Source organism: Hordeum vulgare, chromosome 4H (assembly GCF_904849725.1).
Source record: "Hordeum vulgare subsp. vulgare chromosome 4H, MorexV3_pseudomolecules_assembly, whole genome shotgun sequence".
NCBI classification, from domain to species: Eukaryota; Viridiplantae; Streptophyta; class Magnoliopsida; order Poales; family Poaceae; genus Hordeum; species Hordeum vulgare.
In genome coordinates this window covers 381,878,914-381,894,631 of record NC_058521.1, presented here as the reverse complement: position 1 = coordinate 381,894,631, position 15,718 = coordinate 381,878,914, and the positions used below count along the sequence as shown (strand labels likewise).

At 41.3% G+C, this 15,718-nt stretch overlaps 1 protein-coding gene and 1 long non-coding RNA gene across 2 annotated transcripts in view; one reads left to right on the top strand and one right to left on the bottom strand.

Annotated features, from left to right (window-relative positions):
* The first annotated feature begins 5,441 nt into the window (after positions 1–5,441).
* LOC123448674 lies at positions 5,442–7,159 on the top strand. The gene is made up of 2 exons (XR_006631902.1): positions 5,442–5,713; positions 6,752–7,159. It is a non-coding gene; the product is annotated as an uncharacterized LOC123448674 (long non-coding RNA).
* Positions 7,160–7,590: 431 nt separating this feature from the next.
* LOC123448673 (nuclear cap-binding protein subunit 1) overlaps positions 7,591–15,718 on the bottom strand; it is a 29,926-nt gene continuing 21,798 nt past the window's right edge. Inside the window, exons 12-19 of the mRNA XM_045125641.1 lie at positions 14,173–14,241; positions 13,095–13,213; positions 12,640–12,778; positions 10,545–11,045; positions 10,041–10,340; positions 8,683–8,864; positions 8,264–8,375; positions 7,591–8,149 (exon numbers count right to left, since the gene is read on the bottom strand). Of these exons, the coding sequence (XP_044981576.1) occupies positions 8,042–8,149; positions 8,264–8,375; positions 8,683–8,864; positions 10,041–10,340; positions 10,545–11,045; positions 12,640–12,778; positions 13,095–13,213; positions 14,173–14,241 (1,530 nt within the window). The 3' untranslated portion in view covers positions 7,591–8,041. The remainder of the gene's footprint in view (positions 8,150–8,263; positions 8,376–8,682; positions 8,865–10,040; positions 10,341–10,544; positions 11,046–12,639; positions 12,779–13,094; positions 13,214–14,172; positions 14,242–15,718) is intronic.

Here is a 15,718-nt window from a genome sequence, read left to right as displayed (position 1 = left end):
ATATTTACAGTAGATTTGTTAAGAACTTTGGTAGTAATTCTAGGGCATTACATGATGTGTTAAGAAAGGAAAACTTTGCTTGGACCAATGCACAAGAGCAAGCCTTTCAACTATTGAGACAAGCTCTTACAACAGCTCCAGTTCTAGCTCTTTCCAATTTCTCTAAGCCCTTTATGATAGAAATAGATGCATCTCGTACACGACTTGGAGCGAGCCAATTGCATAATACGGCTCCACTCTCTATACCAGAAATGATACACCTTCTACTTATAAAAAATAGCCTTGGAAATCATAGAAGCACTAAAAAGGTGGAGGCGCTATTTCCTCGGCTCTGATCTTAATCAGGACTGGTCACCAAAGTTTGCAATTCATGATAAACCAGAAAATGACCAACGGTGTCTAGCACAAACTCATGTTGAAACTTTTGGAATTCAATTTCCAGCTAGAATATAAGAAGGGCAAGGAGAATATTATGGCTGACACATTATCCAGAAAGTACTCCCTCCAAGCAATTTACGTTGTCACTCATGCATGGATCTTTGTTGTAGAAGATTCCTATTTACAAGATCCACACTGCCAGAATATATTGGAAAAATTGTTACTCTTCCCAGACCATACAATGGATCAGAACAACCTGCATGTTGGTATCATCACGCACAAAGGGATGATCTATGTAGGCAGAGATACAAACCTTAGAAACAAATTGTTCACAACCCTGCATTCTTCTCGTATTGGAGGACACTCTCGCGGAAAAGTCACTTGTCAAAGACTAAGAAAGATTTTCTACTGGCCAGGAATGGAGAAAAGGATGTGGATCTCTTTGTCCCTGAATACCCTATATGCTAGAAAAACAAGGGAGAAACTTGCCCTTATCCTGGCTTTCTAGATCCCCTCCACATCCCTCATATGGTGTGGACACAAGTCAGCATTGATTTCATCGAGGCTCTCCTAAAATCAAATTGAAAGGAGGTGATATTTGTGGTTCTTGATAGGCTCTCCAAATTTGCACACTTCATCCCACTAGCTAACCCCTTGAGAGCTCTCACTATGGCCAATGCTTTCATTGACAATGTACTGAAATTACATGGACTTCCACTGATAATTGTCTCTGATCATGACAAGATATTTACTAGCCAATTATGGCAAGAGATCTTCAAGAGCATGGGTTGTGACATCGGGTTTACTCCAACCTATCATCCTCAATCGTACGGCCAAACTGAACGTGTCAATCAGTGCAATGAAAATTAAGTGTGTTGTATGACTTCTTGTGCACCAAAACAATGGACCAAACATCTACCAATGGCCAAATACTGGTACAACACGTCCTTCCTCTCCTCTCTATAGAAAACCCCTTTTCAGGCCATGTATGGTTTCCCACCCCCTTGCATCAAGGAGAACATCTTGCCAGACAACATGAGTGCCAAAGCACAGGAGTTCTTCCAAGACAGGGACAAACACATGCAACAACTGAAAGAGAGTCTTGCAATAGCTCAAGCTCGCATGAAAAAGTATGTTGATCTGAAGCGGACTGAGCGCACTTTCTATTGGTGACATTGTATACCAAAAGATGCAACCGTATCAACTGAATGCTTTTGGTATTCACACACACATCAAGCTTTAAGGCAAGTTTTACGATCCTTTTCGGGTGATGATGAGAGTTGGTAATGGTGCCTACAAGGTGTTATTACCAGAAAAGACAAATACATCCGTATTCCATGTGAGCCAACTCAGGAAACACGTCGGCTCTCGGCCAATTTCGTGCGAAGACCTACCATTAGTTAGAACATATGGTTTCACCCGAACAGAGCCTATTCTTGTGTTGGAAATTCATCAAGTACCTCACAACAACCTGCCAGTGGTGTGATGGCTTGTTAAGTGGGCTAACCTTCCTTCGGATGATGCCACACGAAAGATTTCATCGAGAAGATATTCCCAGCATTCTTCAAATCTACAATCCAAGGATGGTTCAATCATTCTTCAACTCATTGAGGAGAAGTTTGTTCTCAAAGGGGAGGCATTGTCAGGCGCTTTTTTCTTCAATTAACTCGTCTCAAGATTCAGATAACGAACAGCTTCGATGAAGGAATTCATGAAAATCTGACGGCCCACATAACTCACCGTCTACCGACTCAATCTTTACCTAATAATAAAGAGGTTATCGCTTCCGTCGAAAAACCCACCGAGGTGATTTTACAAAAAAGCCCTTACTGTTTATGACATTAAACTCGTAGTATATGTTAAATATTTTTTAAAATACTCATCTTTTAAACCGTAACTCCAAATTTAACATATTATACATGGAATTTGATTAGAAAAATATGTAGAATTTAAATATGATATTATTTTATCTGTTAAACGTTTAATAAAAATACTATCTAGGGTGCAATCTTAATAAATAAGTCATTATTCGTCTTTCTTTCATACCGGTACTCATCCGGATTGGGGATGAGCACGTCAACAAAATCAGGATTAGAGATGAAACTGAAGGTCACTTGACTGATTCTTTGTACGTATTAAATCTACATGCAAGCCGTGTTAAAATAGAAGACCTGTGAAATTTTGAACTGCATTTTTGTAAGATAAGACCATCTTTATTTATATCGTAACTATAAATTCTCAAATTATAGACATTTTTTATAAATTAAGAGCGTGTGCCGTGTGGTATTTCTTTCTCCCGTTGCAACGCATGGGCCCTTTTGCTAGTATTACTAATGACTGTATCTTTTCACTTGTCATGCTGTAGCGCTCACCTAGTGTCGCAGCTATATAAATTATGTTTTCCTTTCTGTAAGGGTTATGAAATAATCACTTGAGCCTTGAGCTAAAACAATCATACATCTTACAGTAATACAGCTCAGGCCTCGTTCGGCTCTGGTGTATTCGCAGGCTTCAACGCGTATTTTACCGGTCGGTGTAGGAATCCCGAAAATTCCCAGCAGGCCCATTCGGTACCACGGTATTGGACCGGCCCATCCCAAAAATTACACCCCAAACCCTCCAGTATTCGTGTGAGAGGAGACGCGACCTAACCCTCGTGAAATTTCTCCCCCGGCTGTGACGGCGCCGCCTCCTCCGCCCTCCTCCCTCCCGTAGTTCGCCGCCGGGATCCAAGCCGAGCCAGATGCTGCCTCAGATCCCGAGGCCTCTTGGCTCTTGACGTCGTCGTTGCCGCTGCCGCTGCGTCCGCGCCGAGGCCTCCGTTGCCACTGTTCTTGGCTCTTGGTTCTTGGCCTCCGTTGCCGCTGCCGTCCGCGCTCCGACGGCAGATCCTTCCGAAAACGTGTCATTTTCGCCGGTATGGACTGGTTTCACCTCACCCCTCCCCTCCCCTCGGTGCTCCTATGATTCTTTGACAGCCGGCAGATGCTCTGGTTTCATTTAAATCAGGTTCTTGCATTTAAATCAGGTTTTGCCTTCGGTTAGTAGTAGAAGTTTTGGGTACAGGGATGCAGCGGGTTGGGGTGCAGATTCAGAGGTCTGTATGTAAAGGGGCAAAGCAGAATGGTAAGGTTCTAGTTAAGATTCAGAGGCTTAAAGTGGAAGGTGGTTCTGTAAAAGAAAACTGAAACTAAGCTCTACTACTACACAATTTCTGAATTTAATCAGCTAGCTAGCTGGCTAGTGTCTTCCGTGTCTGTTGTGGGAAGCTTCTCGTGCTGCCCTCCCCATAATCTCACCCTCTCCAGCGCCCTCGATGTCTGAAACCAAATCAGGACACGCATTTTTAAGATTCTAGTTAAGATTCTAGTTCATTAACCAGCTTCTAGTTAAAGTGGAAGGTGGTTCTGTACCTCTTGCTCTGTAGATATCGTCAAGTGCTAATGCTGTTATAATTATATGGATCGTGTTGCTAGTTGGAATTTGTTCTGTGAATTTGTTCTTTTAATCGGAGAAGATGCTATATATTTACATGTCGACACATGCTTTCTCAATTATGTTGCTGTTTTGTTTTTTTATACCTTAGACCAACAGTTTTGTTTCTTTATAGGTACCCGAGCCTTGGTTTATAGTGGGAGTGGACGAGCCGCCACCTTCGTGGGATCCCGTTAAGACGCCAAAGTTTGGTATGCCTTGTATTTACTAGGGCTTGTTAGCTCTCTACTTCTTGTTAGCTTTCTAATTCTTGTCATTGTTTCTTGATTGCTTCGGTATTAATTTTTAAATGAAGTCACGGGGTCTAGATCATATTAGGAAGAGAAGAGAGGAAGATGATGATGAGATGGTCCTTTTCATCCTTCCATTATTGCACTCGTACTTAATGGATAGTAGAGGACGGGGTGAAAAAAAACAAAGGCATAGCTCGATCCTTTACGGCAAGCAGCGTGTTGACGAACTTCTTGAAGGACATGTGAATAATTGCTTGGTAGCTTTTAGGATGGAACCATACATCTTTAAGTCTTTAGCATCATATCTTAGAAGGAAAGAATTGATAAAAGACACAAGACTCAAGGTGGAGGAGAAGTTAGCATTCTTCCTGTACATGTTGTCACATAATTCATCATATGAAGATATGCAACTGGAATTCAGGCATAGTGGATCCACCTTTCATGAGTACATCAACGAGTTCTTTGATATCATCCCTGCCCTATGTACTCGCTTTGTGGAGCCTCCACGCATTGACGAACCACATCCAGTAATTGCTACAGATGAACGGTTCTATCCATACTTCAAGGTTCTTATCTTGACACTTAAAAAATTCCTTACCTTTCTCCATTAAAATCTCAAAAGTTAATTAGCAAATCTATTTTTTTACAGAATTGTATAGGTGCTATCGATGGATCCCATGTTCCTATTACCATTGCGCCTCAGAGTGCTGCACCATTTCGGAATAGAAAGGGCACCCTGAGCCAAAACGTAATGATTGCATGTGATTTTGACTTGAAGATCACATTTATATCATGTGGATGGGAGGGGTCTGCAACAGATGCTAGGGTTCTTCGATCTGCAATGAACTCTGGATTTAAAGTACCCGATGGAAAGTTTTAAGACACTTAGCCAATAGACCTTGTGCTTTAATTGGCTTATGTAGTTGTGAAACAAAGAGCACAATGGAGTTTGGGACTTGAAAAAGGTCTGGTGGAGATACTTATGGAGCACGATACTCCTTACCACCGAGGGCAAAATGGATGGAGCAAGGAAACTTGGAACTTGATGGTGACAAAATTCCATGCAAAACACAAACATGTGAAGTTCTCGAAGTCTCAAATTCAAGATAAGGAGAAGGAGCTCAAAAGAGAATATAGGATGTTAAAAGAAGCCCGGAAGCAAAGCGGTGTTGGCTGGGATGACAAAAGATGTATGATCGAAGCTGACACCGACCTTTGGGACAATCTGACGATTGTAAGTTCTTTAATTCCACCCTTCGATATGGTTACAAATTTATACCAAAAGAAACCCAAGAAGGAGAAGCGCAAGAATAGTGGTGATGTGATTGCTGGAGCATTAGGGAAGTATATAGAGTTGAAGAAAAGGCAAGTAGATGATGAAGCTACATATTTGGCCAATGAAAAGGCAGATGCAACAAAATTACATGAATTCTCTATCACCAAGTGCATGGATGTGTTGAAAAAAATGGAGGATGTGACCCGCATCGAGAAGATCAAAGCATTCAACGTCTTCAAGGATGCTGCAAACCGTGAGATTTTCATCAATGCCGCTGATGATGATAAAGATACTGCTGTTATGTGGCTTCGGAGCCAAATGTCCCCATGAGGTATGTTCAAGACAGGTAGCAGACATAACTTCTTTGTTATATAATTCTGTGATAGTTGATGGTATATTACATCTCTTCCTTGTTATAATTCTGTGATAGTTGATGGTATATTACATCTCTTCCTTGTTATAATTCTGTGATAGTTGATAAAACTTGCAGACATAACTTCCTTGTTATATAATTCTGTGATATATAATTTTTGAGAATAATGTAGCTGGTATGGACAATTGTTGTGCTGAAGTCATGCAATGATTTGACTGATTCATTAGTTACAGGCCAACAGACAGTATACTAGACATACAATTTTCAGGGTGGCTGATACTTTGCCTCGATGAAAGTACGCCTAGCATAGTCTTCCACATTCCAGGGGGTTTCGCCCCACCACTTGATTGCATGAAGGCCTATATGTGTAATTAGAAAATACATAATTATATTTATATCTAAATAATAGCACAGAGAATAAAGTTGCATCCAGAATAAGTTTTGGTTTCTTTTCCAACTGTTTCAACCATGCCACTTGCAATTTGTGTTGAATCACAAGCTAGTAAATCTTTTTTACTTTTACTTATCTAAAAGCATCACTTATCTAAAGGCTTTGACAATGTATCGGAAAGTACTACTGTATAATAAAAATATAAGTACAGTTTGTAACTTGCAAACGATGTATCGGAAAGTACTACTGTATAATAAACATATAAGTAAAGTTTGGTAACTTGCAAACGATGATGCTTTTATTGCTGCAACTATAAGTTACAGTTTGTAAAAATTTATACCTCACCGTATCATTTAATAAAAATATGTAATATACCTCATGTAAAATCTGTACCTGACCACCTCGACGTGGTCAAATCTACAGGAACAGTGGTGGTAGTACAAAAATTAGGTTCATTGTAAAAAACAGCAGTGGTGGTGGTAGTACAGGAGCAGTGGTGGTGGTACAAAAATTAATACAAAAACAGTTGATGCTTTTACTTTCTGATTATGGGTGATCTACTTGACAGTTACACTGACTGCTATTTGTTTTGTTTTGTTCCGCAGCCTGCAGCTATGAGATCGTTGCACTGGCAACAAGCACCCAATGAAGAAAAGCGCAGTCGGTGTTAGCCCCTTAGATCTGCCAGAAAGTGGTTCATCTCATAAACTGGCATTTTACCAGCACTCGTTTTGAGCCTCCTGCTGATCTTATGTCATGTAAAATAAAGCAAACTAGGTTGACCTTATTTGGAAGTCGCTTTCTATTTTCAATGCCTACTTGTTGCACAAATGGAATGTTTCATTTCTCCGAGGAGTCAGTTTGCTATTGATGATGACATGATTTTCAATAAATTGTCGACCTCAGATCTTTGATGATGCCCCTTGATGTCTGCTATTTTATGTCATTTGGTGTCTGTTCCAAACCATATCAGCAGTTATTTTATGCCCCTTGATGTCTGCTAAGTTATGTCATTTGGTGTCTGTTATTTTATTTTTTTGATGATGCACCTTCTGGTTAGATATATTAGTTTTAAACCTTATCAGCAATTATCTGAAAACTCTAGTACCAAACAAGGTCTGGGGTGGGGGATTATTGGAGAATTGAGGGGATTTGGTGGAGGGGAGGGGATCACCAAATCCCCTCCAAATCCCCAAGCGTATTTGGTGTGAGAAAACACCAGAGCCCAACAGGGCCTCAGAGAGCAACTTACCCCTCCCCTCCCTCGATCTCTAGCAAACCCTAGTTCCCCTCTCCTCCATTACTCAGGCAAAATCAAACCATGACAGGCACCAAGTGATCCTAATCAAGCGAATTGTTGCCACGAGTGATAACATTTGTGAAGTTGTAGGCTGGAATTATCCAAAGGCAGGCAGCCAAAGGCATAACTAGTGACGCAAGCAAATGCAACCACAACTAATTATGTAGGCATGTAGCAAACGACACACTAATTGAACTCCAGCAATTCATTTGCCGGGGTTACACAAATCGCCACCCAATATTTTTTCTAGCAAGTACATAGCAACTCTCTGGCGTTGTTCAAACTTGTTCCCGCTCCATAGCTTTGCAGGCGCTACACGTGTTTAATCTAAAGGCACAGCCAATGGTGCTCACCTGTTAAGTCTGGAGCAGCAGAGTTCGCAATTAAAAGCTAAATACACGTCAAGATTACTCACCCCAAAGAGTGACCATAGGCAAATGAAACTGAGATACACTGACAAACATGTCAGAACTACCAAACAGGAAAATTCTTGGGTGCGACATCTCAGAATTAGTCAAGAATGTGATTACAGCTTGCTTTTACAGGTCGTCTTCAAGACCATGATGGTGAGGAATCAAAGGCGAGTTACAACCCTTCACTGGTTCATCTGTCTGCACAAACCGGAGAATGCAGCTTTCCAGATGAGAGGGTGAATACTCCCGACGAAAACCTCCTCGTCCAACATGCCGATGTGAGACCAAATCTGCAACATATCATATATTTTTTATCTAATCAACCGGTGTACGCCAATGGACACTTGCAATAACCAATGATTATGAATTTATCAGCTCAAACAACAAACAACACCAATCATTACCTCTGTTGCATACTGTCGAGAAAATGACTTTAGATACCCCAATGTGCATAGGCACCATTGCTCAAGCTCTCCAATATTATAACCAGCTTTTGTATTTCCACAATCCACTTGACTGGAAAAAATAACGGCGAGTTAACAGAGCCCGTAAAACGCGTACCACCATGTGCATCACTATGAGAGCTAGTAAATACTGGGTTGTACGCCAATAACAGTTGATAATATCTGATATTAATGAGCAGATTTTAATTCATCTATGAACCAACATCCGTTGCATTATTCCGGACTGAATTTTCCGTGAGTGTTGTGTTAAATACAAATTATTCGTAGCAAGGTAATCTGGCTGGTTCTACAAAATATAAATCCAAACTTGCCAGAAGCAGTCATTCTGAAACTGGTACTGGAAACTGTATTAAACTGACCTATTGTTATCTGCTCCATTTTCATTGTCTATCTCCATAGTTGCCGCTTCAGGATCGCTGACTGGAAATGTTACATTAGGATCTCCAGCACGTAGGTTAGGAACATCTCCATCAGCAGAAACAGGTGGCAGGCGTTCAGTAAGCACATCAACAAAGCTCTTGAATAATAACCTAAGCAATTCCTGCAAAAACAATGGCGAGATTAATGGTAAGTTGATAGATGCTCAATACTCTGATAGCGAAAGCAAGTGCCACTGAAAACTTAAAGTTCACAAAATATGTATATCAACAGACATGCAAGGGTTTACACCATGTTCCGATGTCTGAATTAGAACTGTCATACTGGATTTGGTATTGGCTACGTGCCAACTCAGGCATTCGGATGTATACAGAAACAAGCGGAGCGAAAAGGGACAGATACAGAGTGGAAATCGCGTCCACTAGCGCAGGCGTCTCGCGATACAGAGGTCAGGGGCTCCGATTTGGGTCGAGTTGCCCTGATCCCGCAAAACGCAACGCTTCAGGAGGCAGCAGCGGCCTGCCCCTTTCCTCCCCGCTCAAGACGGAAGATTCAGGCGGCGGCGGCGCCGGTATGGATCCCCGCTCCCTGGCCCTCCTCCTCGTCCCCTGTCCGGTAGCGGCAGACATTCAAGCCTGTGCAAATGCCGCATCTTTCCCCCCTGCAGCGCCCGTTCCTCTCCCGTCGGAGCCGGCGCATCCCCTGCATCTGGTTCATCTCGCTGGCCAGCGCGCCCTCCATCCCGCTCATCCCACTGGCCGGCGCAGCCCCCCCATCTGACATCTTCTTCTTCCAATTCTTCTCTGCCATCTTCTTCTTCCCCTTCCTCTGTCATCTTCTTCCCCCTTCCTTGAATCCCCTGGTTTCTCTTCTTTACTTGCCCAGGCAGCCCCTTCTAAGTTCATCCTCTTCCATTGTTCCTACTGGCCCCTGCTCTCCATGTTCACACGAATTTGCTAACCACAGATTCGTCTTTTGCAGGTTGAGCAAATATTATTCGGTGTCGTCGTTCATTTCTAGAATATTTGTTATTTTTTGTTGCTATATAATCATTCAATTATGCTCACACATTGTGTAGATTTTGATTCGATGCATATAGCACAAAGCATATGTAATTTCATAGTATGTCATAAGAACATGATTTGGTATTGGAAAATCATTGAGATTCCATGGCCTAATTCCATGAGCATCCAAACATGTGAATCCGTATTCATGTCCATTACAGTTTCCTCCTTGAATTGTAATGGATGGAAACCAATTCAATACGGAGGTCTTGAATACAGACATCCGAATACAGCATTAGAGAAATAAGATAAGCAAGGATAAGAGAGTAGCATACTTTGCCTTCTTCAAGCCCCCGGGCAAGGAGAGCCTCCTTTGCCTCTAACGATTCTTCAATAGTTACTTCCTCTTCTTTTGCTTTGTCAGCAAAACCTTGGAGTCGTCTCAGCCTGCCTGGTCTTTCAGATGGAACAGGTTGGCCCTCTACAATTTCAAGTGTTGATTTAGCCTCCTCCAACTCTTTGATGGCTTTTGCACTAGCCTCTTTAGCAACTTGAATACTTTTCCTCAGTGTCTGAATTTCCTTCCGAAGATCACTGATTCGATTGTATGTTTTACTAACAGTATTCCTAAGAATCTGTTAAAGAGGGCATGCCAATCAGACAGATCGAACAAAAAATCATAACAAAGTACAGTATATTATGTGCTACATTGGGCAGATTAGCACCAAGCATGCATGCATAAGGCAAAAATCTCTTTGTATGTGCCGTAAATTTCATGAGCATATAACATCCAGACACATGCAAATCTAGAGTAGACAAATATGAGGATAAGAATGTACCTCCCATGGACGATCCGACACATGAAATTGATCTACATTAGCAGAAGAAAAAACCCATTTGACTATAGCCAAGTTGGAAATTAAGCGATAACCCATCATTCTATCAATAGCTATAGCTGACATCTGGGTACTGTTCTTCCAGTAAGCACTGACTTCATCCATCAACAATAGCTGCATTTCCTCATCTGGGCATAGTTTGGAAATTATTTGACCATATCTCTCCAAAACAGTGATAAGATGGGTGAAACTTTTTGAACCAATGTCAAGAAGTGTCTGACTAACAACATCAACTGCGAATTTGGCCCCATTTGCAGGAACTATTTGTTCCTCAACCCACAAAATAATATCACGTGTAGTCTTCCTTCCTCTAACCATGCTAACAAGTTCCTTGGATAGCCTGTGGCCTTCAGTGCTTTCTTTGCTTTCATCAGTATGATATCTGAAATTAGGACCACCTTTTGGGGGTAACAATCCTTCCAACTCGGCAGCATCTTCAATACTCTGCAAAAAAAATAAAAGGCAATAAGTTCGATTTAAATAACCATTTCCAAACAACACCACAATTGGGTGTAAGGACAGAAATATAAAGCAAAAAAAGGTCCTTTTTACTCACCTGGAATATTGAGCCATCTATTTTTTGTTCAGTTTTCTCCCCTAAAGTTTAAGTTACCATTTACTAAACCACCTACTCTGGTTTCATATTGTGGTTTTGCTGACGTGAGTTATAAGCTAAGTGACATTTGCTGCGTAAGACTCTGGGGTGTGGACAAAAAAGAATGCATCCATGGATGGGGACATCGTTACAGAAAACAGAGACGAGGAGGAACGCCATGGCCATGGATGATGTTAAACTGGAACGAGGAAAATGCCATTAAGCTAAAGTAGTGGTTGCACACGCAACAATGCTCTTCTGTGAGCAGGCAGGCAACTGAGTTCAACCAGGCACGTGAGTTAGGTTTACGAGTCGACGAGTCGTTCCAAGGATTGAGACTCATAGACTAAGCGTGAGTAATCGACACTGGTCAACACTGAAGTTGCGAAACATAGACTACTCGACACTGAAGTGTAGTCAACCCTGGAGTTGAGACTCATAGACTAGTCTTGACTAGTCCTTGGACTCATAATCCATGGAATTAGGTACTGATAAAGGCAATGAGATGATGCACACACCAGCTTCATATGTTATACGGATGTAATGAACATGATGGGAGAACAATTGTGGAAATGATGGAGGATGACGAAGTTTGAGGATGCAATATGAGCAAAGGAAACGAGAAGCACACAATGTTGGACGAAGATGTATGTCAGCACGACTATTGGTTGCGCAGAGTTGAATGGCCACTCTGGACATGGCCAAACAAGTCGTCCCGTCTCAGCCAGTAGCCACCTCCCAGTCACAGATCGCCTCGCTCGTGCTCACTTCGCACCTCTTTACGAATGGGTGAAGCAGCTAGTGGATGGGCACTTGGGCAGGATCACGGTGGGTGTAGAGTGAACGACGGAAAAAAAAGGGAACTACCACTGCTATTTGATAAGTGGGCAGTTATTGTCACCATACTTCGCCACATGGTGCTCGAGACCATTGGTTCCACGGAAATGGATTTGGTGTAGCCGCTTGGTAGATGCACGTGCCGCCATTTCAACTCTTGGCTGCGAGGAGCAGATGAGCTTGGCACAAAACAGAAAGGTATGGGGAGAAGGGGTGGGAAACAAAGACAGAAGGAACAGAGGTTGAAGAAAATCAGGGAGATTTTCTTGGCAGATTGGCAGGATCTCGTGTGATTTTGATGATGTCATTGTTCCCGTGTGATGCCACATGGCAAAAACCCGTGACATGGCTGCTATGTAAACAATACCATTCCACATCAGTGAAACAAGAGTCTAAAATTGGGTAAGGGGTTAAGAAACAGGACTGAAACTCGAGGAGAGTAAACTGAACCAAAAATATAGATCAGGGGGTTATCCATCAACTGCAATACTTCGGGGTAGTAAGATTTTTTCCAAATCAAAGCGGCAAGGCATAAATCTAACACAAAATGATAAATTGTAAAAAAAGCCCTACTTATTGATAAGGAATGTCTCATATGTCACTAACCTGCTTGATTTTCTCGAAATAGGACAACCGAATTTCCCTTTCTAATACTTCTTGGACAAAAACACGTTGCGGAGCCCATTTTGGTAGGCCCTTCACATTGGCCCATTCCTGCCAAGGCCAAATGAATTGAAAATTTGACCTGCGTAGGCAGATAATATGTCATTAAAATTTAGCAGTACAAGGCTGCAGTTTGTTTTCGGTGGTACAGGAGATCAAACTTGTGAACAGAAACTGAAACCAATTGGCTTAAAAGCTATACTAGCATTGTACGTAACATTCTATGGATTTGTTTTAAGCAGTAGCAGAAGTAGGTCATCACCAGGGTACTGAACATCGACACGAAGAGTAGCAATAGCCAATAGGCTGCAGTAAGAAGTTCCAGCAAACTCACACTAGGACAAATAACCAAAGCAGGAACACTCGTGAACAAACTAAATACATTGCAATGAACTTACAAGTGATGTGAAAACCATAGGATAAGTCTGGTGCGGCACTCCGTATCCATATTACTAATTCTGTCAAAAAGAGCATGTACTGCTGCTACCACCACCGATGGAAATGCAGCTGGCAAAGCCTGAAGATATGTTAAGATAATTAGACTCGGTCCACTCATCCTCGAGAAAGAAAGTAAAACATTTTTTAGAAGGAAAAAAGGTAAAACTGTAGCCAGTAGGTTTCTACAGGACATTGCACATGAGCGATGTGTTGCCTATTCTCTAAATGCTGAACAAAGACATCCAGAACACTTGGTAATTGTATGGTGTTGATGCGACAAGTGACGTCCCGATCTTTGGGTGAGAGGATAACTAACGATTTGTGGTGATGGCCCTGATGATCCAGGCATCAACTTAACAGACTAGTAAATGTCGCAATCAGGTGAGTTGAAAGATGTGAAAAGTGTAACATGCATCCTATATATGACATATCCAAAGCTTATGTTGTTTAAGTAGCCAACTATCCGAAGCCTATGTTTTTTAAGTAGCCAACTCACTAATAGACGGGTCAATTATTTTTCTAGGGCTCAGATTTGCTATAAAACCATACAGAAAATTGATTACTTTGTGATAACCTCAGTCCTCAGCTCATGCAAGCTTACATGCAAATAAATAAATACACTGAATCTATCAATTTTAGGGTGCTACACAGCTTCACATCCACATCTGTGTTGATTATATGGTTCAAAGATCTAGAGCAGATCTACATTCACATTTCACAGACAGAAATTGTAGAATCACGTTTACCAAAAATAAAAGGTGTAGTGGTACAGATGAAAACATAAGCAAGTATGGTATGGGAATCTGGTATGCAGATAAGATAATAACAATAAAAAAATGTGTTATGAATGAATCGTAAGTGTCCTATTGACGAAACAAAGGAACTGTGGTTTCACAGCTGTGTTGATAAAACTCGAGGCATATTCAGGTCTGCTGATGTGCTCATTAACACTGATGTATTCTTAAATCTCACATTACATACTGGTCTCGTCACTACACAAAATATCAGCTATACAGTCTCAAAGCATTAAAGAACTACCTTGCAAAGATCGATGATAACCAACGTATAGTAGATTGGCCTGAAAGGTGGATTCGGCAGCAATAGTAGCTGCAGAATATCAATGTGTCATAAGAAAATATTCATTTTTATTTGACAAGTATACTCGATATAATGGACAATGGAGAACCTCAAAATGCATGCATAAATATTGCACTAGGTATCCTAACTATATCTTTATAAAAATAGAGTGTTAACTGTTAAGACTGTTAGTGTCTATAATCCATCAGAACCAGGATAGAACTTGGTAGCGTAAAGCCCAGAAAAAACACCTTAAGGGCCAGTTCTTTTGCTGGCTTCTAGAATCAGCTACCCCCTACCCAGCTTATTCTAGAAGCCCAATCAAATTTATTTATTTAGAAGTCTACTAATTAAGACTTGACTAGTAGGCTTCTAAAAAAATATTTTTGGTTGGGCTTTTAGAATAAGCTGGGTAGGGGCCAGCTTATTCTAGAAGCTCAAAAAAGCCACCAAAAGAACTGGCCCTTAGTCTGATGCAGAAATAGTTGGCACGCTACCAATCAAGACAGTATTCCAAGGAATTTTAAAATTCAGCTACTAAATAGAAAACAGCCTGAAGTGTTACAATTTGGATTTATTAATAACCAAATTCAGGTAGACCTTCAAAATAATAAAATTCAAATTTGACGTCTCCTTTTCAAATGTTGTGAAATACATGTATAATTGCCCCCAAAATATTAGATCAATATAAGACACATATGGCAAACTGGCAACTATTCTGAAGAAAAACTCAAGGGTTCAACTTCAGTACCTAAATGAGTACTCAAGATTGACTTAATATGAGACGTGCTGAACTACTGATTACTAGTCCTTTTTTATTAACACATGTACATTAAACTATCCTGGAACTATTACACGGAAGTAATACACTTGTTCAGAGATACTCATAGCAGGTCGAAGTTTTCCAGACAGCTTTTCTAGGTTTATCATCATTATATTTCAGAATAGCACGGATAGTTAAACAATGTTATCAAGATAATGATCTTAGGTAGGATCGTTTTTGTATGACCAGGTCAGATCATTGAGCCACAATTGTATAACAACAACAACAAAGCCTTTAGTCCCAAACAAGTTAGGGTAGGCTAGAGGTGTAACCCATAAGATCTCGCAACCAACTCATGGTTCTGGCACATGGATAGCAAGCTTCCACGCACCCCTGTCCATGGCTAGTTCTTTGGTGATGCTCCAATCCTTTAGATCTCTCTTTACAGACTCTTCTCATGTCAAGTTCGGTCTACCCCGACCTCTCTTGACATTATCAGCATGCTTTAGCCATCCGCTATGCACTGGGGCTTCTGGAGGCCTGCGCTGAATATGCCCAAACCATCTCAGACGATGTTGGACAAGCTTCTCTTCAATTGGCGCTACCCCAACTCTACCTCGTATATCATCATTCCGGATTCGGTCCTTCCTTGTGTGGCCACACATCCATCTCAACATGTGCATCGATGCCACACCTAGCTGTTGCACATGTCGCCTTTTAGTCGGCCAACACTCAGCGCCATAC